The 22,494-nt window shown below is 36.8% G+C and overlaps 2 protein-coding genes across 2 annotated transcripts in view; one reads left to right on the top strand and one right to left on the bottom strand.

Annotated features, from left to right (window-relative positions):
• Window positions 1-1,912: 1,912 nt before the first annotated feature.
• The window catches only part of LOC140135680 (uncharacterized), a 48,443-nt gene continuing 27,861 nt past the window's right edge, over window positions 1,913-22,494 (bottom strand). Inside the window, exons 2-5 of the mRNA XM_072157267.1 lie at window positions 8,268-8,466; window positions 6,327-6,573; window positions 4,643-4,757; window positions 1,913-2,143 (exon numbers count right to left, since the gene is read on the bottom strand). Of these exons, the coding sequence (XP_072013368.1) occupies window positions 1,928-2,143; window positions 4,643-4,757; window positions 6,327-6,573; window positions 8,268-8,445 (756 nt within the window). The 5' untranslated portion in view covers window positions 8,446-8,466 and the 3' untranslated portion in view covers window positions 1,913-1,927. The remainder of the gene's footprint in view (window positions 2,144-4,642; window positions 4,758-6,326; window positions 6,574-8,267; window positions 8,467-22,494) is intronic.
• The window catches only part of LOC140135678 (serine/threonine-protein phosphatase 4 regulatory subunit 1-like), a 125,271-nt gene continuing 116,817 nt past the window's right edge, over window positions 14,041-22,494 (top strand). Inside the window, exons 1-2 of the mRNA XM_072157263.1 lie at window positions 14,041-14,089; window positions 14,177-14,221. Coding sequence (XP_072013364.1) covers window positions 14,083-14,089; window positions 14,177-14,221 — 52 coding nt within the window. The 5' untranslated portion in view covers window positions 14,041-14,082. The remainder of the gene's footprint in view (window positions 14,090-14,176; window positions 14,222-22,494) is intronic.

Here is a 22,494-nt window from a genome sequence, read left to right as displayed (position 1 = left end):
ACCTGTAAATAGCGCTAGCCTTTGCTTGCTTTGGCTAAAACCTGTTCAAGTGGTGGGATAACCAACAATTAACAATGAGAGGACATTTCTGAACCTCGTTGACTTGGGGATGATTTAAAGTGACCGCCAATTATGTCTGTTTGATATTTATTAGCAGCAATGTGGAAAAATAGACATGTAGCACCGAAATACGGTGCCTTTTGCTGAAGGAGCAAAGTTTAACAAACCATAACTCCGCTTCTGGACATCTTTTGAAGTTAAATGATATATCATTTTAAACACGAAATAAAACAAAATTGACCAGAGGCCGACTTTACGAGCGTTTCGTGGTAATCGGTCACATATATGGTATCATTATACTTCATTAATATATTCTTGTTCATTGATTGGTTGAAAGTGGATCACATGACCAAATAATAGTTTTATCATCAGTACACCAATTTGTAAATAGTACCTCGAACCCGTAAAAAGTCTTTTCATTGTCTCGGATGAGCTGTACATGGGAGTCGCAAGCCATATTGATGTGATGTCACAATATCAGCCCAGTGCCGCATTGAAAGATAAAGGTTATACAGCAGACGATCGGGTCACAAAATCAAAAAGGATAGACCTGGTGAGTACAAATTTTGAATAAGTTTCTTTTAACAAATCAATTAGCAGGATTCAATCACGTTTAACCGATCATTACCGTTAACAACGATGCATCTACATGGTTTTCTCCACAAGCAGATACGCCAGATGCGAGTTGTTAAACAGTGGTGAACAACAGTGAAACATGATTGAATCCAAAACAACAAAAACAAGCTAAAGATCATCTAATTCATATGATTATTTCATGAGGAATGTCAGCTAGTTATTGCCACATAACATTACAAGAAGATCAATGATTTCTCTGTTGATATCAGCAAGAAAACTACCAAATTAAACAGCAATGTTTAGCCGCTTCCTCCAAGATAATGAATTAAAGCGGTTACACTTTTACACACAAATCCTAATTTTAAATATGTAATATAATATAATGTAATTTTGACCACCAGAACGAGATCCTGCATCTGCCCCTGTGAATATGTATCTTAATATGTGATGTGCAAGCAAAATTGGTCGGATCAAACAAATACTTTTCTTTCCTATTGGCGTGGAAACCATCGAACTGCTCATATCTTAGGAACAATTTGTCCAATTTCAATGGGGTTTTCTGCAAAATGTAGCTTTGTAAAATGCTTTATACACCGAAGTAGAAAAATGAAAATTGAATATGCCCGACTTCAGACTGATTTTGCTTGATCACATTTTCGGCATTTCCCAATATGTGATTCATTGTCTCTGCTGCTAGTTGTTGAGCCAGCATTCAATTGAATACCTGAGTGGAAGAAGGGCCCAACTCCATCAAAACTGTTTTTGAGATATCAAGAAAAAACTTAATATTTTAAAGTTTTATAGGCAGAATGTTTTCATCTTCAGGGAACCTTTACTACATGGCCATACATTATTACATACATTCGAAATTATATATGATGTTTCCATGGCAACGGTACAGGTCTTAATACTGAGCTGGAGTTGGGCCCTTCTTCCACTAATATACTGCAAGCGGTAGTTCCGTAAGCAGATGTGTTATAAATAGCTACAGAAATTTGATAATTATCCATTAATTGCACAAGTAGAAGCATGTAATATGTTAGCAAGAAAGTTTATTATAGTGAAAAGCAGATTTCATGGAGGAACAAAAATTCCTCTTTAACCCAATATTTATGGAGTTGGGCATTTCTTCCATGAAAACCATGATTAAGTGTACGTGGAAGACTATTTTAGAGAGTGGATTTTGGCTCATCTTTCACACACAAGGAAGAACAGTCTGTTGGCAATAACATGATGGGTCTAACTCGTTTTTGTTAAAAATTGGAGTTGGGCCCTTCTTCCACTCAGGTATTCAATTGTCTGCCACTTTGCTTCTCATTGTATCTCTTGCTGTCTCTTGGACTTCCATTTTGCCTCTTTCTCTAGCTAAATAGAGTTTTGTGAGAGTTGTCTTCATGATATCGGGTTGTTTTATGGTACTGTCTTGCTTCCATTTGGATACCTCATGTCGTAGCCTTGGTGGCAATTCATCTGCTGCTTTGGGTTTGGTGAGTTGTCGTTTGTTAGTCTGAAAGTTTGGAATAAAAACAAAAATATGATGAGGAGGAGATAGTATGGATGCTTTTCAATACTTAGTCTTTGAGTGACAGAAAGATGAACCAAAATAATAAGTCTTTCAGTAGCAGATGCCAGATATGGGTTGATCCTTCATGTAATTATTTCGTGTAAGCTAATCCTAACCCTAATCCTAACCCTAATCCTAACCCTAAACTAACCCTAATTTCGTATATAATTACATGAAGGAGTAACCTAGATATGGTCTGAAATTTAGAGGTCTTCAGTGCAGTGTCAATGGTATATACTTGCAAAAGTCTTAATTATAGTATTCCCGGGGGCACTCAACTTAAATGATGGCAGGGGTGTGCGGCGCTGAGCGCCAAACTTTGGGAAGTAAGAACTGATTTTCGGGCAAAATAGGGGCTTGAAGAACTGAAATTAGGGCCAAATTATAGGCTGTTGAGCTAAAAATTTCTTAATTATTTCCAAATTTGAGCTTAATGAGCTACAATAATTATTGTCAGAGTTTGAGGCTCAAAGAACTGGAGCAGATCCAAATGTGGGGCTTAAGGAACTGCCGGAGAGCCTGAAAAAGGGACCCTTGAGCGCCGCACATTCCCGTAACACCTTTACCTTAACATGTGAGTGCCCCCCCTGGAGTATTCCCCTTGAAGTAAAAAAAATCAGGCCAAAAGTCAGCAAGATGAACTCAATGCCGACTTCAAAATTATTGCTCCCAATAGAAGAATTATTGGGTTTTGTGATATCACAATAGTGAGTGGTTACCTTTTAGAGATTAAATTTCTATAGGTAGTATATTGTGTCGTCACTTGATTTTTTTGCTTAAAGACTTGTAGACTAATAAGGAGAGGGGTAACATGCTTTTGTGTTGCTTGAGTGAAGTTTGTTGCTTCCCAGTTATTAACGTTTTTGTTTGTCTTTCAGGCTCTTAGTTATGATAAAGAGAAAATATTATATACTTCATTAATGTATTCTTGTTCATTGATTGGTTAAAAGTGGATCACATGACCAAAAATAGTTCTACCATCAGTACTCCTATCCGTAAATAGTACCTCTAAGCCGTAAATAGTATTTGCAATGTCCCGGATGAGCCGTAAATAGTACCTCCAATCAGTAAATAGTACTTTTGACCATGCCTTCCGCGTGCGCGCATTCGATGCGATGGAACAGTTCACGCACACGAAACTGCCATAGCGTGATTTCGCGCTGCTGTAATTGGGTAGCCCGATTTTAGCCTATTCGATTTTTTTGAAGGGCAAAATATAGGTTGTGCTTAAATTGGTTGTGCTGTTCACTCAGGATAGAAGCTGGAGAGTCAAAACGTCAAATAATTTTCTTTTAACCAATCAATGAACAAAGAATATATTAATGAAGTATATAAAACAAATATATACTGCCTTTATTCGAAAGTTCTAGTTAAACTATGGTCCTCGCTGAGATCAATTAATACTATTGATCTCATCTCGGGCCCATAGTTTTAACCAGAACCTCTCATGGCAGTATATATTTTTATACTATATTCATGTTTGAGAATAATTCCTTCACATATTTTGGCATTGCTTCTTGTTGATTTGGGAGTCTAAGTTATAGTGTCACAATATGTGGACCAGTCTAACATGAATCTTGTTGGGTGCACGTGGCAATTTTACAATTTGGGTTCAGGCCGTAGATTTAAGACCTAAGGGCCCGTGAAAGTTGTCGCTCATTCTAAAGGTCATGCTTCACTGCATCTGCGTTGCATTACCAATGTATCAATCGTTTTCTGCTGCAACGCATTGCAAATCCCATGCAACTTAATTTAACTTTATTACTATACTGCAAGGCAGTATTTTGGGAAAATACTGCAATGTGGGTAACACATCTCACCACAAAGTAGATGCAGTGAAGCATGAACGGACCTTAAAGGTGGGTAACCTGATTGAAAATCTCATCCCCCACTTTACCTCATCAAAATGCTGATTTTGGTATCGGATGAAAGCTCATATTTTTCTCATAAACATATTGAAATTAGAAGTTCCAACACAGTGTATTTCCGAAGAAATCATCAAAAAACTGCCGAATTAGTCTCAACTATGGTATACCATAGTAGCTCATAGTTGAGACTAATTAGGCAGTTTTTTGATGATATCTTGGGAAATACACCGAGTTGGAACTTCTAATTTCAATATGTTTATGAGAAAAATAGGGCCTTTCACTTGAAATCAATATATGACATGATCATGATGATTATCATTTTAAATAAAAACACTGTAAACTACCACTGTATAAATGTAATTCCATTAGGAATTAGTCACATTTACCAAAAACATTTACATTTTCTTTTTGCATGAGTGCTTTAAAGGGATGACATTTTATGTTTTACGTAAGTTTTAAAGAATTTGATTTTCCAAATATATCAGGTCACCTTCCTTTAACTCTGCTTGTAATATTAGGAAAGATAAGATTCAAAATAATGTTTTGATTTGAAATACAAAGTTGCTTATTTTACCCCTATTTGTTTATGCGTTATTCTCCTGACCAATGTCTTCTTATTTGATATACTGCTGTCATTTGTAGATGATCTACCACAGATGCTCCTGCTATTTGTGTCCTGTTTGGAATTACTGAAACATGTGAAAAGAAGGAAGAAAATAAGTAAGATAAGAGTCAAACATTAACACGCAAAAAAAGATCATAAAACAAATTCTTGTTTAGACAGGGAATTTCCCATAGGCAGCAGAAGTGGGTAGGTACAGCGTTGCAACCAGATTTTGGTTGATCCTTCATAATCCTAACCCTAATCCTAACCCTTATCTTAAACTAACCCTAACCCTAATTTTGTGTAAAATTACATGAAGGAATAACCCAGCTTTTTTAGTGTGAGTGGGCAAACCCAAATCTTTGTCCCCATTTGTCAATTTCCCTCCACTTTACTCTGCCATCCTTTTTCATCCCTAAAAAATTCCAGCCCACTAAGAAAAGTTCTATCTACCAGGAAGAAATCTGCCAGAATTGCCCTGTGACCCTACTTGTTTAGCCAGATAAACACCATGTTTTTGGCCAAAAAACAGCAAAATTGCTCAATTTTGTGCGCTTTGCCTGCAAATGCCAAAATTAACTTTAATTTTGGGATAAAATTTTCTGAAATTCAAATTTTTTTTGAATTTTTGAATGCTTTGTGGGCAATTGACAAAGTAGAACCAGCTGACCCCCAACATCTTCATTTACAGGTAGATTTAAATAAGTGTGTGTGGGGGGAGGGGGTTGTAGCATGCATGTGCTCAGTTGGAGTGGGTGGGGTAGTGTTGAAGGTGTGTGAGTGTACACAAGTGATGATCATAACAATAACCAAATAGTGATTTTTTTAAAGGTTTTTTTCATTCATGCTCATTGCATATTTAGGGTGGTGGAATAAAACAATCTTTGCCCCTCCCCCTTCGATGTGCCGAAAACTTTGCCCCCACCCCTTTTAACATGCCAAAAGATCTTTGCCCCACCCTTTAGCATTATTATTTAGGAATATGAAGTAATGAATAATTAAGGGTTTCACCAAAGTATAAGTCATTAAAAAATGAATCCATCATCAAAGTGAGCTGGATGTGCCAACAAAATCCTTTGCCCCCTCCCCCCTTTTGATGTGACCTTTTGCCCCACCCCTTAGCATAATTAATTAGTCAGTAGGAATATGAAGTAATGAACGTTTCACCAAAGTGTAAGTTATTGAAAAAGGGATCCATCATCAAAGTGAGCTGGATTTTCCAAACATTTTGGAATGTGATCGACCCTGTCAAAATTGTGTCATTTATCCCATCTTATTCCTAGTCACTACCCATTTTGCGATCAATGAAGTTGTAACCACAGAGTCAATGAATGAATGAAGGAAAAACTAGTTTCATAAAGTGCAAAATACATTTAATTAAGTCCCTGGAATCAAATCAGTAGCATAGGCAGGGGCAGACCCTTAAGCAGAATTTTTTTTGGGGTGCTGATTTTGAAAAAGTGGACTTTCTTTCCAACATTTGCTCGAAAATTTGTACCTTTTTTGACCAAAAAATGTAAAAAACCTGATTGCTACGCTCACAAATTGGGATATTTTGGGACTTTTTGTATACTTTTGCAAATTGGGGGGGGGGATGAGACCAAACTCCCATGTGTCTGGGCCTGGGCAGGGGGGTTGGGAGCCCTAGACCTACCTGCATCTGGGAAGTCTGCAAGATGGATACATCTTATTCCCATAAATAGGAGGCCTCTTATCAGGAGGTTTCACTCTCTTTACATCTTTATACTTTGCCATCATTCCAAACCCTAAAGGAGCCTCAAAGTACCACCTTCCATTAAAAATTCCAGCATCTGATCCAAATGGCTCATCAAGTTTGATGCCTACATAGAGCTGTGGTACAAGTAAGTCATCATCCATTGGACCTACATACTTGACAATACCTGGAAATGAAAAATATGAAAATATTAATTGTTTGTTTATCAAATCTAATCATCTGTATTGTATTTAAAATGTTTTGTTTCCTTTTTGTTGCTCTTAAGGAAAAATTAACTGAATGAGGCTTCAAGTTAAAAAAAAAAAAAGACAAGCTTGTTTCCTTCTACGGGTCTGAAAACAAAAATGCAAAATACATTGTTTTAGTTCACTGCGTCCACACAAAATTATGGGAAATATGGGGCTTATGTTATCATCCAGATGGTTGGCTGCCTGCCTGGTTGGCTGTCCATCCGGGTGGAAGCAAAACCATTAATCCACTATGCAGCTTAAACGCAATAACTGATCAACTTGGTATGGAGATAGGATACGGTGGGCTGATGTGCTGTATAGTGTCATTTTATTTGCATATTTATGAATATCAATGAGCTTATTTGCATATTCCATATTACTTAAGTTCAAACCTTTGCTTTATTAAACCTTGTTATTTACACACCTTTGTGTGGGGCCCCCTTAATTACAAACCGCATAATTCGAGTGGTTTTTGTTTTAATTAGGATTTATGGTAACAATGTCAAATCAGTTGGATAAGAAAATAATTTTTATAGGTTTCAGGATTATTATAGATTGGTTTTCATAGTGTTTATGGATTTCATAATTATTGCTTATAAAACCAAAATTAATATGCAAAAAAAATCTTTTAAAAAAAATTGTTACTACTTTTTTACTTTAAAATACAATTTTTTCTGATTTCTCAAATAAAAACACAAAATCGGTAAAACTGCTCCAAAAATCGAAATGGGCAGTCTTAGAATCTTGTTTTTATCTGAACTTCTAACATGCGTAAGTTGAATATCACCATAGTCTGAAAAATAATCAGTAGCAGCACCACCTTCCCAGCAAACACACAATGTTTTACAAAAAAGGAAGGTTTAAAGATCGAGTTAAATGGTATAAAAATGTTTTAATAAAATTCATAAAACAGTTTTGAAAATGTGATGCAAAACATTCTAACAGATTTTAAACGGTTGACAAAATATTTTGTAAAAATATTTGCCCAAAATATTTTACAGTTTTTCTGAAAAACAATCACTTTGCACCCCCAGAATAAAGTTTCTGGTGCCACCACTGATTAAATTTATACATGGGTATCAATATCATACTCCATCTTCATCTTCATTATGTTACACGGCTACAGAACGTTTGGTTCCATGACGCCGTGGGGTGCAGGCGAGCAGCTAATTGCTTAATAAAAGGGACGCTTTAAATTTCTCCAAGGTTGGTTGCGTTGTGGAAGCAAGGGGCAGTCTATTCCAATCACGACTAGTTCTAGGAAGGAAGGAGTTCTGATATCTGACAGTTCTTGTTTCAATAACTTTATATGCATCTGCGGTGAAGTGCCTACTGGAATGATTGGTATCCCTCTGCTGAAGTTTGGTGAATGTGCTGGGGGATTCTCCCTTGTGGACGAAGTAAAATTGACATAGTCTGGCACTTTTTCTTCTCTCAACCAAACCTTCCCACTCCAGCTCTTGAATCATTTTGGTTACACTGGACTTCATGCGATTTAAAGTCGCCAACAACAAATCTAGCAGCTCTTCTTTGGACTCTATCTAACATCTGAATATATTTGGACTGGTATGGGTCGGTGACTGCCACCGCATATTCGAGGTGAGGTCGAACCAACTCCACGTCCACTTACCTTTAAATTTGTCTTTAACAATGACTCTATCCCCAATCTTGATCCAATGCTTTGAGTTGGCCTTTTTGAACAAGTTGCTATTGTTACTATGGAGATGGGTACCAATCTCTGGTTGCTCAATCACTAATTTGGTAAATTTTTCACAGCTACTACAGCTACAATTGAAGCTATTCATCATAGAATGTATGGTCGTTTTCCACTGTAATATAAAAGAGTTGAAAATATCATTAGGCCAAGTAAAATAAATAACATGTATATGTCACCGATTTTTGGGGATTTTCAAATATTTTTGTTTGCTTCCTTACTTTGTTTCTAAAATTGTTGTGATGAAAAGACATGTTAAAAAGATCTTGTTTATCATTTATAAACACATTGCAAACACTTTCTTCAAGCTAGGGCTGGGGTAGGCTTTGGGGAAATAACAAAAATATTAGGGGGCATCTTATGATAATTAGGCGGTACCAACATAAAAACACATAATTTTTATGTGTAATTCACAATTTTTCATCATTTTCTTTACAATTCTCCAATTTTTCCTGTCACCCTGGGTGAAAAATAGTCTATTGTTAACACAATTTTTTTTCAACAGGACTTCCGTCTACCCACGGCCTTACATGAACCGACGGCCATGAAAAGAGTGAAGTACTTCAATAATGGCACTTGAGTGTTAGGGCAGTCATGGGAATATTTTGATATCATAGCCTGCTATTGGCTGTGAACTTGTTTAAATAAGCTTCTATAGATCAAATAGAAAATAGAAATGAGTCTTTTAGTATAATAACGGGCTCCGGACCATGTTAAATATTGGGGGGCAATGGTACTTGGCTCAATGATTGGTAACCAAAGCCTGCCTCTTCCAAATACAACATTAGATACTCTTGAAATGTCCAGAATGTATAGTTTATGACTTGTTTCACAATACATTTAAATTATTATTAGGATCTTATGTTGAATTTTGATGTGTCAGTCAGGCTCATCCATATCAGTGAAAACTGATGGATACCAATCATTTTGATACAGCTTGTAGATGTTGAAAGGTGCAGTACATTTTGACACCTCTGTGTGTTTTTGACTAAATTAACTTCATTGACCATTTTAAAAGTTGCCAATTTTTACACTCTGTATGCACATTAATTTTTTGTTCCAATTTACATCTTATTAGACCACTTTGGCTAGTATATTGTTACAAAACGTCTTAAAATTCCTATTTTCCAAATTTAGGAAACTATGGGTTTTTTTTTATGGCAGTTAATTTGCACTAGTAAATATAAAAGTGAAAATATTCACGAGCTTAGCTTCGCACAGTGGTCATAAATTTTTAACAGATCAACATGACAACAACACAACAACAACAACAAACAGGTGTCAAAAAGAAATTTACACCACTGTGATGATGACTCCCCTAGTATAGTGTATTACTATTATATTATCAAACTTGAACAAGGTATAAAATGAATCTCATATTTTGGGTGTAAAAATCTATGACAGCTCCCCCATATATTCATGACCTAGTACAGGGATCTATACGATGATTTTTGGGTGGATCATAAAATTCAAATTGAGAAAATATTCTACAGGTTCTAGGCATGACTTGTTGTACTCGTCATGACCACTTCCACAAGACAAGCCCCCTTCCAGTTCCCAAGTTCCACCAGCCCCTTTCTGAAGTAAATGACAGCCCTAACTGAAGAGGTTCATACCGTACAATCCCGGGCGTACAATGACTTAAAGAAAAAAAATGACTAGCCATGCCATGATTTACTTGGAAAAAATTAATTTTATTTAAATTAATTTTATTTTTAAAGCTGAAATTTTAAAACTGAAAAAACGAGACTGAGACCTATACTTACACAGCCATGAGTGAATATGAACGAGGCAAAAGTAGAAAATAAATAGCACTCTTTGATTTGGAAATCTGAAAAAAATTATGTAAATGTGTAGGCTATGCAGGCACTGAAGTTGCTATGCACTTGTTTGTACCTGACCGCTCAGCGAACGCTTTGACAGGTGTTTTGGGTCAAAGGTTAATTGATTGATAATACACAGGGCTATTATTTTCATAAGTAGGCATTAGACTAAAATACCAGTCACTTAAACATACCATGCATTGAACATGTTGAAGGGAGAAGTGCATCAGTGTGGCAGCACCAAAAAAATTTTCAGGGGGGGGGGGGGGTGAATTTCAGGGGGAGGGCAAAATTGCCACAAAAAGCGGAAATTTACGCTTGGGGGTTTTGCCTTCAAAAGTAGGGGGGCAAACTGGGGTATTTTGGGGGAAATGCGCCCCTTGCCCCCCCCCCTAGTGCTGCCACTGGGGTGCGGGTGCACTCGAATAGAAAGTGATGTGCATACCAGAGTATGCCTACGGCTTTTGTCGAAAAAAAAATTAATAGGCCTAGATAGGGCCTATTTATCACCCTTGTCGACTGGTTGAATTTACACCTGCTTCACTTGTTTTGTTTTGTTGTTGTTTTGTTTCGTTTTTGATGGTGCAGTGTTTTTGATGGTAATTTTTGTCTATTAATTTTTTGTCAGTAGGCCTATCCTCAGTCATCCTGAAAAAAAACCGTCAGAAACTACTGCAACTGTGAGTTGCTTTCTTTTTCATATTGCTGGTTTATTGCTTTCTTTGCTTGTGTGCTTGTAATTGCACAATTTGCAAACCTCAAATGGTCTATACAGCGGCGGCGCCAGGAATTTGTTTTCGGGAGGTGGGGCCATGGGGGGGGGGGCAAAGTGAATTTCGGGGAGGGGGCAAAATTGGCAAATTTTGTGCAAAATTGCCGCAAAAAAGTAGGGGTTTGCCTCAAAAGTGGGGTGGGGGGCAAACTGGGAGGGGCAAGAAGTTTTTCAGAGCGTTTTATTTAAAGTCATAATGTACGATAATATGAATTTGGTTAATTTTTTTCAAACCTGATTTTTTGGCATATTTGTAATGTTTACACAATCATGTCAAAACTTGTACCTAAACGGAATCAGTCAAATTTCTTGCGTTTGTAGGTAAAACAGAGCAAAGTTCGACATAAAGTCATAATTCAAAGAATTATGACTTTATGTCCTCCCATAGAACTGCGCCAAAATAACAAGCAGTGTTTCTTTCACCGTTTACCTCGTTTTTCGGCTCAAAATTAACAGAAACCATTCCCGATAATTATTACTAGTATTATTTCAGAATTTTGAGTATATAGGGTAAATTGGGGTAAATGGAACGGTGGGGGTAAATGGAACGCTGAGAATACAATTCCCTCAATCAAGAAAAAAATTGGGCAACATCATACCGATTACCGACTGTCATGACTGTTTCATTTACCCCAACGCCACACGCTCTGCTTTCGTTTCCCAAGCGTGGGTTTACTCACGGTATTTGAGTGGAAGAAAATCTCAAATGTTGTCACTGACCTTGAAGTGGTGCTACGGTTCAGTGAACATTACTAATTTAAGGGTATTGATTCCTAAATATTTGAATTGCTGAGAGTTGTCTTACAATATTGGCAATATGTTTGTTTTCTACAATAACATAAATGTTTTAAACAATAAAATAGCAGATTTTAATGATGAAATTATGCAAATTAATATGCTACCGTAGCTAATTAATTACTTTGGTGTTCCATTTACCCCACAACAGATCCACTTGGGGGTAAATGGAACACAGTTGACTGACTTCAAATATATATAACATGTGAATATTTTTTTTACTAATTGGTTTAATTATTATGAAATTATATACTACAAATAACTAATTCATGGTAGATTAGGCCTCCTATTGATTTTTTAAAAATCTGAAAACCATTTTTTTTTCTGTTATGTACCTAGAGAAAGTGTTTTTTACGTGGTACCCCCCGGTATTTTACCATGTTTATAAAAAAACATGAAAACAAAATTATTTTTGTTAATCTTTTGTTTAGTCACAAAATATATGTTAAATAAAATATTCTGATGTGTTTTCAATGTAAATAGGCCTATAGCTATGAATGTAGGCTCCTTGCAAGTAATGCCCCTTGTTCCAATTACCCAACCCACTGTTCCATTTACCCCAATTTGTTGGGGTAACTGGAACACCATGACCATGCATGTATTTGGACCGATACAAGAAACAAAGCCATAAAATGGGAGTTTATCTGTTAAAACAAGTTGTAAAAACATATTATCTACTCATTGAAACAAACATGGATACCCTCCTGACCACAGAAAGTGATTTATTGCTTAAGCGTTCCATTTACCCCAATTTACCCTAATGACAAATTTAAAATTTGAAGGAAGGCGGCCCAAGAATGTGTGCCAAAAATCACTTGCCCCCCCCCCACCTCTCGGCTTGCCAAAATTGCCCCCCTTTCGGCTCGCCAAAAAATACTTGCCCGCCCCCCCCCCATTTTATCCTACCCCAGGGCTCATAATTATTGCATGCATAGGCCTAGCCCCTAATCATTTAAGGGTGGTCTTAACCCTGGAATTATGGAAACTTTCGGGCTTCATAACTGCTAAATTATTAGTCTAAAGAATATAAAAGTATACATTTTCAGACTGGAAATGACTTGCTGAATTCATCTGTGAGGTCCAATTTGGACCAAAATGCTAATTTTTGGAGAAAATCCCAAAAAACGGGTTTTTTTGCCCAAATTTTTTCGTGCAACATAACAAAAAAATTGTTTGGCCAAATTTTTTTTTTTATTAATTTTTAAAAACTAGATAAAAATATCTAGGGAAAGTTTTTTTATTTTTTTGAATTTTGACCAACTTTGAGAAATTTGCACCAAAAATGGTCAGAAAATGCAAAATTTTCAAAAAAATCATAAAAAAGCCTGATCTTCGCCCAAATTTCAAATATTTTTGGTGAATTTGGTCAAAATTCCAAAAAATGAAAAAACGGTCCCTAGATATTATTATCTAGTTTTTAAAAAATAATAAAAAAAAATGTTGGCCAAACAATTTTTTTTTGCGTTGTACTGAAAAAATTTGGGCCAAAAAACCCGTTTTTTGGTATATTCTCGAAAAATGAGCATTTTGGCCCAGATTGGACCTCACAGATGAATTCATCAAGTCATTTCCATTCTAAAAATGTATACTTTTATATTCTTTAGACTAATAATTTAGCAGTTATGAGGCCCGAAAGTTTTCATAATTCCAGGGTTCAGACCAACCTTAAGGGGGTACTACACCCCTCAATAAATTTGTGACTATTTTTGCATTTTTCTCAAAAACTAATACGGACCTGGTAACAAAAGTTATGTATATTATTGGTGCAAGGAATCCAATTACTACATTGAAATGTCAGTGCCCCAAGACAAGCAGTTCGATACATGTGATAGAAAATGAGGTACCGCTAGAATGTACCTCAAGTTCCTATCATAATTACTGAACCGTTTGTCTTGATTCACTGAAATTTCAGTGTAGTAATTGGATTCCATGCCCCAATAATATACATAACTTTTGTTACCAGTGTGTTATTAATTTTTGAGAAAAATGCAAAAATAGTCACAAATTAACCACAGGGGTGTTGTACCCCCTTAAATAGGCCTATTGTCTTAGGCCCCTAGAATAAAAGAAGATGTAGCCTACCGTATTAGACAAAATAGGGGCCTACTGCAACTAACAACGATTTTAACAATCCTGGCTCTATTTGGTATTTATAGTTTTTATCACAAATAAATAGTAATAAAACATGAAGAACAAAAATAATATCTTTTTTTTTTTAGCTTCTAATTCCATAGCTCTATTGATTTTATTAAAACTTTTTCAGCTGATGAAAACTTTGTATGACCTTTTCCCCTTTGACCAATCAGTGGCGCTGTTGATGACCTCGTGCTAATATTCCATCATGGCGGGTGAGTACAGGTGTTCCATATTGACTTTCTTCCGTTTATTTTATGTCAAAATTTCTTTTATTTATACAAGTATGTCATTCTTTACAGATCTGAGCCTCTTAGGAGACACCTTCGACGGGGATCTAGGAGAATGTAAGTACACGATTTAATGATTTGTATAATAGTTTTGGCCTGAAATTAAACGCCTCTTTTCGGTTCAATGATGATTTCGCATTTCATGATTTACATGTATCGCTATGCGAAGCCGCAAAACCACATACATGCATACCGGCATACAAAGGAAAGTCGACCATTGCAATTGAATAAAATACATAAATGTTGAAAAAAGTTTTATAAAGCTTTTTCTGTTTGACGAGTTTTTTTTAAGTTGAAGTTGTAAAGACTTGAAGTCCAGCCTGACTTATGGCTAAAAACAAGTCAATAACACATGAACAATACTACTGTTTCTGCCAGAAGAACAGCAGTTGTTTATAGTGATGTGGTCGACATGCCTTATGTCGACATAATTTCGACGTCGCACCGCTGTTTATTTTGCGTAAAATCCGCAACTTAGTTGTACCGAAGAGCTTAAAACGACTGGTAACGAGACTATGCCCTTGACACAATTAAAGATGGATGCTGGCGGTCTGCACGTAAACCATAGCCGTGGTGGAATAAAAATGCTCAAAAAGGTGTTAATATTGCAAGAGTAACTACATTTTCGAATCGAAGGTAATTATTTGATCTAAGATATTCTTAAAATGAATCCGGTTTCATCATCAGTGATAAATATTTCCTGAAATTGTACATTACTTTGCACCCAAATTCTGTACTTGTTTCCGGAGTTCTGCACCGTGCTGCAACAAGGCAGTAGCAGCGGTAGGATTTTCAAATCTTTTGTACTTTACCCATGATTTTGGGCACTTGGTACACCTTCTTTTATATCTGATCTTGTATGCAAGTGAATAAAAACGCTCTCAATAGGCTTAATTAATGAATGGCCCAAGGTTAAAAAATGTCCTTTAAAAAAAAAAAAAAAAAATAAACGATTTCAATATCATGCATGTATATGGCATGCATGTATTTCTGAGAGCTATGCCATGTAAATGGGCAATGATGGCTATGTGTATGTAAACATGTACGTTAGCAAGGCCGTGGATGTACCTAGAAGGATTATATTGCACAGAGATGAGCAACATTAAATATTATGACCGAGCAGCTGGCTTCTAGCTGTTGGGTTGAAGTAAGCTTACTGTCTGTGCGTCATTTGATCTAGAACTCGTATCTACTATCCACGATGACACAGTGAGTGTGAACACGGACAGAGATAGAGCATGGAACTATTTAACTACTTCAGTCACTTAATCGTCGCCAATTTTCAAACACATTAAAAAATTCTTTATTAAGTTTAATGTTACCGGGGTACCGACATTTATTTTGATGACATATCTGTATCTTCTGAGCAGCCAAAGTTTGCTCATTTTTATTTTATGAGATTAACCATGGCCCCATGCTCACAATTCGCTGATGATGTGTCATTTGAGCAGCTTTTTTGGGGTGCTGTACCCATCGTGATCTGCGTTGTTGTTTACTTCCGAATTTTCATTGCTAATGTGGTGTTATGCTTGACTGATTCTGACATGATTTGGAGATACATGTAGCTCCAAAGCTCAATCCATAATAATCAATCATTGGTTTCTATATCAGTGGCCTAGCTGTATTAAAGATAGACTTCTCGATCAAATGTGTTATGTGTGTGACATGCGTTAGGCCAAAAAAAATTATTGTTTTGTTCTCAACCGTCCGACCCTAAATCCTGAAAAATCAGGGTCTAATTTGGTTTTTTTGAATGATGAATTTTACAGATTTGTTCAAAAACTCAATGTTTTTCACTTAAAAGTAATATTTTATTGAAAGACTAGTCTTTAATTGATGTCTAACAGGTATCCAGAAGTCAAAATTGACAAATGTCCCTAATTGAAGAAGCATTATTTAATATTTGAGAATAAAAAAAAAAAAACCGACCGTCCGACCTAAATTTCCCATTTGAGGGCAACACAATAATATTTTTTTTGCCTAATCATGATATTATCATGCAATTCATTTCAAGTAGGCCTACTTCACCCCCATCATCCCAGATTCCCCCATCCTAGAAAATGTGGGGCTGTAAGCTGGGTTTACATACATTTTTAATTAACAGGAATTAACCTGTTGGTGCACTCTAGGGGTGGAACGTGTAGCATGTTGAAATATTTCCAACCCTATACAACCCACGGATTGGCAATGGTAGAATGCACCCTGGTAGTCTAGCTTCGATAAGCTTTTGAGGCTAGAAATTGATGAAGAACGACACCATAATAGCAAGGGTAGTTCGGAAATAATGATGGGGTCATCACATCAAAACTGTTGCTAAAATTGCACTTCAACTAAATTATAGACTGTTCAAAATAACCAAAAATTACAAGTGCCATCATTTTCCCACATGCCGCGGGATAGGTGGTGACGAAAGTACTCAAAACTCACTAAAAAACGGCGAGTTGGTGCTCATTGCTTTTTAATAGAAATGATGGACATCAAGATTGTGTTGTTGAAATTGGGAATAGGCAGGCTGCTTTTGCCTGTATGGTCTGTCATTTTGTTCACTTTTCCTCCACGATTCTTCAATTTGTACACTCAAATGCGACAGAAATAAACCCATGTAGGTTTGCCAGTTGAGCATTTTTCTTGTGCAAATGACCTTATACCTGAAAATTTTAAGATCTGTAAAAATTTTTCAATTTTTTTCACTTGCTCCATTCATAGTTTTTTTTTCCAAAAAAAGCACACCTGAGACACAAAAATCTAGGTCAGACAGGCCTGTAGAACAGGGTTTTTTGTCACCTAAACCTAGCTGTAATTTCAGCGTAAGTTATCAAGTTAATCAGTGATTCATATTTGTAATTGATATACACAATAACAACTTTCAGTTTAAGCTTATTTACTAATTTTTTTTATTTTCTTTTAATGTTTTATTGCTCTATTTTCACAGAAAAGAACATGGATGTTCAAGAGAAACTGGGCTAAGATATGTAGTTCCATTCATGAAGAGGGTTGGTGCTGGTGTACATTGTGACATTGTCATCGCGTGATAACGACACGTCTGGACAAGGATGTTATACAATGATGTGCAAATCATGTTATTATTTGCTTTATTGCTTGGACTTTCTTAAACACAAACAATTATGTTCCAGCTGGTGTTCCCGAGGTCAAAAGAATTCAGAGGATGCTCGAAGTTGAAATGGTCTCCAATTATATGTCCTATGATAAATCAGAAAAATAATAGTTTGCACTATGTACATGTATCCCTATTGTGGCCGCCAGGACAGGTTCATCATCCCCATGGTACCTGACTGGTACACACAGAGTACCTACACATTACAATGCTGTACTGCAAAAGTCAAGTACCGATGGTGAACCTGTGCAGTATAGGATGTTTTGTTACCTTGGTAACACATCAAAAATTCAAAAAAGGACAATACACATCGAGTCTTATTGAGAACTTTCTATAATTTGAAATTGATATCAAAAATAAGAAAGCACCCGAGATAATTAAAGAACTATTCTCTTTGTCTGATTTCTTGCAAGAAGACCAATAAGGGGCTGAGCAATAATTATCAGCTCCCGGGCGGGTAAAATATCGAACGGCTCGCCAAAAATCGCACCCCCCCTCGGCCCACCAAAAATCGCTTGCCCCCCCTTTCGCTCGCCAAAAATTTCTTGCCCCCAATTTTACCTCCCAGGGCTCATAATTATTGCACAGCCCCTAATTTGAGATCATTTTCATAAAAATCAGAACAATTTCATTTTCATTAGACCTATGACGTCACAATGTTACTCTTTTGCGCGTAACTCTATGAAGGTCTAAACAAATTGTTTGATTGGCATAACGTAAAAAATATTAGGGTAGGTCGGTCAGTAATTTTTATTTTGCACACATTTTAAGCTGTAAATTGCGTATGATAAAGGTTGTGGAATTTTTTTAATTAATTAAAATTTCTTTGCAAAAAAAGTAAGAAAAAAGTCTAGGGTCGGGCTTATTTCTAGGTCGGTCGGATTACGCCAATCAAACAATTTTTTAGGCCTAACCGTACATCATAGGTATGTCAAAGTATACTTTTTCTGAATCTTTATTGCCAGCAGAGGGGGATTACGATAGTGTAGGTTTTGAACAGGATTTGTGTAATTTTAAAATTGACCCTATGTGGAAAGTTCAACGACCTGTTTCTTTTCTTATGACAAAAGCTTTCACCATCCAAATATGCAGTTCAAATTGATGTAGAATACACTATGCATGAAGAAAATTAAATATGTTATGAAAGTGTAACAAACTTCTGGTGAATCCTTACTTTGTCACACTCTGATCAATCATAAACATACACAACCATATTCATATGGCCAGTTAGTGGGTAGACATGGATAGCCGAGTTCAATACTGCAGGACTATTCCAAGCTGGAGAAGCTGTGCAATAACTTAGAGTAATACAGTAGCTTGTGATGGAGTAGCTGTGGAGTAATTCTGAAGTTAGGGCATGGAAGTTACCAGCTTGCAGCCCTGCAGTAACTCTGCTATATATGGGCCACTAAAAAAACTTGGGTAGTACTACTGTCTGTTCAATTAGCTTAGATTCTTGTATTTTTAAGATATTTGAAAAAATAAAATTTGTGGTCAAAGTCATCAAAAAAAAAATGTGTTAGTATTGTTAGTGTGAGATGTATAGTTTCAGAGACATGTTTACTTTAAAGGGGCATTTCGTGCTCATCGCCCCACTTTTCTACGGTCCAACATCATTCCATAAACCATTTCACAATTCAGGGACTTTGCTACTTCATGAGACATTCCACAAATAAAGTTCGCAACCAGGATCAGCCCCAGAGTTTAGTACGTTTTTCCACAAGAGCATACTAGGCACCGCCAGGGTTCGAATCCGCAGCCTCTCGTACCATAGTCGAACATCTTATCGATTGAGCTAACTTGACTGCTCCAGACATATTAATTGATAATTAATTTTGGATTTTATAAAGCGCCTTTCTCCAGAACTTAGAGGACTCAAAGCGCTGTAATTTCGCTGCAATGGTGAATAATCACAATCAGATCGCATCAACTAGGTTGCTGACGAACGGCGCACACCAGGGTTCGAATTTGTTAAAAAAATTTGCATAGCAGTTTTTTGGTTAATTCATCATAATCAGGATAAAAAGTGCTATACAAATGCAAAATTGGGTAGCAGTTACTTCAAAATATGGAGCAAACTGCTATGCGATACAGCCGAATTCGAACCCTGGCGGACACCTATCCGCATTTAGATTGTAACATTAACCAATTATCTGTGCAGCTCCCCAAATTCCATTGGGTGAAGGAAGTTTTTGATAACCAAACAACTAATCACCGATTTTTGTGATACAGGAGGAAACCGGAGATCCCGGAGAAAACCTGCAAGTAGAGTGAGCATGGAACCGGATAAACCAAGTGCACATGAGTCCTGGGGCGCTGGGGCTTGAACCCGAGACCTCAGTGGTGCAAAGCGAGGGAACTACCGCTGCGCTAACTCGCCCTCCCTAGGTGAAGTGGGAAGTGATTTTGGCAGACCTTTTGACAATTGACCACCCTGGGGGTAGACATGATTATGGCACCACCCCTAAGCTTTATCAATATAAGCCTACTCAGTGCTGCCGACAAGGGGGTTATGGGGGTGCCTGTAAAAAATAAAGAAAACATACCTTAATGGGCAAGGTTATTAAATGGGGCCATAAGGGACTGTTCACAAACATTTGTTAGGGGGCCTGATGCAAAAAGGGGGCCCTGAAAATTTTTGACCCTCCTAAGGGGGGCCCTGAAAAAAATGACAAATTTTCCTAAAAATTGAGTTAAAATGCTTTTCTATGGGGTTGACCCATAATTTTAATGCCAAAAGGGGGGCCTGAAATTTTGAGGTCTGTATTAAAAGGTGGAGCCCCAAAATGTTTCTCGATAATTTTTTTTTTTGCATCAGGCCCCTTACAATTGCTTGTGAACGGTCCCTAAAAGCATAGAAATTGGCCCGGGCGTTCATTTTATCCCCCGCAGTGGCTCTCGGCAGCATGACTGGGCCTACTAGGCCTATCCCGCATGTAGGCCTACATCATGCATCATTCATGAAAATCATTTTCATGAAATTATGTTGATGAAGGCCTACATGAGGTTTATTCGCATGATAGGTTTACATCAACATCATTTCATGAAATTTATTTTCATGAAATGATGTTGATGTAGGCCTACATGGATAGGGCCTAGTAGGCCTAGTCATGCTGCCGAGAAATGCTTCAGTTTTCAGCAGGGGTCAGACAGTGTTTTCCTTAATCAATAAATCATTTTTAATATACTTTATTATTTATTTATTTATTAAAATTTAATTATGAAGGTTTTACGTATTCCCCATGTCCCTGCCATGCCGGGCTGCCATGAGATTCACAGCTAGCGCCCCGGCGCTGGCTAGCGTAGTAACGTGGCGGCCGTAGTTTCTTCGTGATTAAACAACAGCCTGCATTTTTAATGCTGTTCCGCCGTGTCGCTGGCGTGTATTTAAATGCCATAATAAACTGGATCTAGCTCTGTAATATTTAGAGTTCAGTATGTCATGCAGATATTTTTTTTAATAATACTCAATCTCTATTTTGGCATCTGAAAATGTACACATTTCTGTTCCATACACGACTCTGGTTCCATACTGCTCTTCCTCGATTAGCTAGCCAGTACGTGTCACATGTCATGTCATGCTGACTTGTTTGTAAACAAACCACCTCAGAAGGGGCTAGTTACAGATAGGCCGGCCTACCTGTGACGGATTTATAATATAATAGTATTAAAGTTCATACATTTCAATGAAATGATTTCATTTCAAATTTAATGGAGTGGATGAGGTTGAAATATATCAACATGGACTTATTAATATTGAATTCGAGAAGTTAGAGAAAATCATGGTAGAAAAAACCGGTAAATTCAATTTTCCTTTAAATAATCTAAATCGACCTATTGAGAAAGAAACTAAAGGTTCAGTGTATTTATCAAAGGCCGTTGTTTCATAATAAAATATTCCAATCAGTGGGATAACCTCAGAAGAAATGTAAAATTGTGATCAAAAAAGGTGATTTTTATCTTATAATCAGTGTTGACATGATAAAATGTTGCATATTTTGAACCCTTTTGAATGAAGTGAATTTAATATTTTGAAGAGCCTAAGCAAGGAAAAACCATTTCTAACTTCCTAGGAATAACGTTTGTAAACAAAAAATAATATCGGGTTCAAGTAATTGGACACAAGAAATTGAAGCTTTGGAAGGAACTGTGACCAGGTGCGTCTTGTACGGTATCGCTAAAATGGTTGAAATTTCCGCCATTTCCTGCTGTAAATGCCGTGCCCATGCGCGAGTGCGTACAACTAACATGTCATGCATAAACAGCGGTGGTCGGCACGTATGCCGACATGTCGACATCAAAAAATCATGTCGACAAAAATTTTTTTTTTTTTTTTTTTTTAATTTTCAAAAAATATTTTGGCCAGAAAAGCAAGTTATAGGCCCAAACTGACTTGTTATTCAAGGTTGAAACCAGAAATACTGCTACTAAAAAAAAAAAAAAATTTTTTTTACAAAGTTGGATGAACTTATACATTTTGATTACCTTTGCTTCTATTGAACAGTCAGGGACACATTGAATTAGTATGCATTGCTAGCTGTTCAATAGAAACAAAAGTAATTAAAATGTACAACTTTTTCCAACTTTGTAAAAAAAAATTGGCATTTTTTTTTTTTTTTTTTGAGTAGCAGTATTTCTCTGGTTTCAACCTTGAATAACAAGTCAGTTTGGGCCTATAACTTGATTTTCTGGCCAAAAATATTTTTGAAAATTAAAAAAAAATTTTTTTTTTTTTTTTTTTAGAATTTTTTTTATGTCGACACACTGTCGACGTCGGTATACGAATTATATCGACATGTCGACAATAAAAAACGGTGCCGACCACATCACTAGTTGTTTACATTTTGAGAGCGTGCACAGCGTAAACACGGACGTGGAGTTCTGATCGGCTGATTCAATCATCTGGCAATCATAACAACAGATACGGTAATCTGGCCGATTACGCGTCAAAACGAGCTGGCTGCTATGCACGCGCTTGTGCAAAGGGGACGAAGAGGACAATGTTCCCAGATGTCCGACCAAGTGAATTAACAGAGTGCTCGCGTCAATCTGAACAGCCAAGGACTGCTGTTCTGGAAGACAGAGATAAAAAGAATAGTTTGCGTCTGACGTCATCTGTCAATCAAACTCGAGCACGGTTTGTTTACAAGTGTCGTGATGATGTGAGTTGCTGAACAGGGAAAACTGGGCGCCTTATTGTTAATTTTGCACCTTC

This window comes from Amphiura filiformis, chromosome 16, assembly GCF_039555335.1.
Source record: "Amphiura filiformis chromosome 16, Afil_fr2py, whole genome shotgun sequence".
NCBI classification, from domain to species: domain Eukaryota; kingdom Metazoa; phylum Echinodermata; class Ophiuroidea; order Amphilepidida; family Amphiuridae; genus Amphiura; species Amphiura filiformis.
Note: the sequence above shows the minus strand (reverse complement) of the source record. Positions and strands in the feature narration are given on the sequence as shown.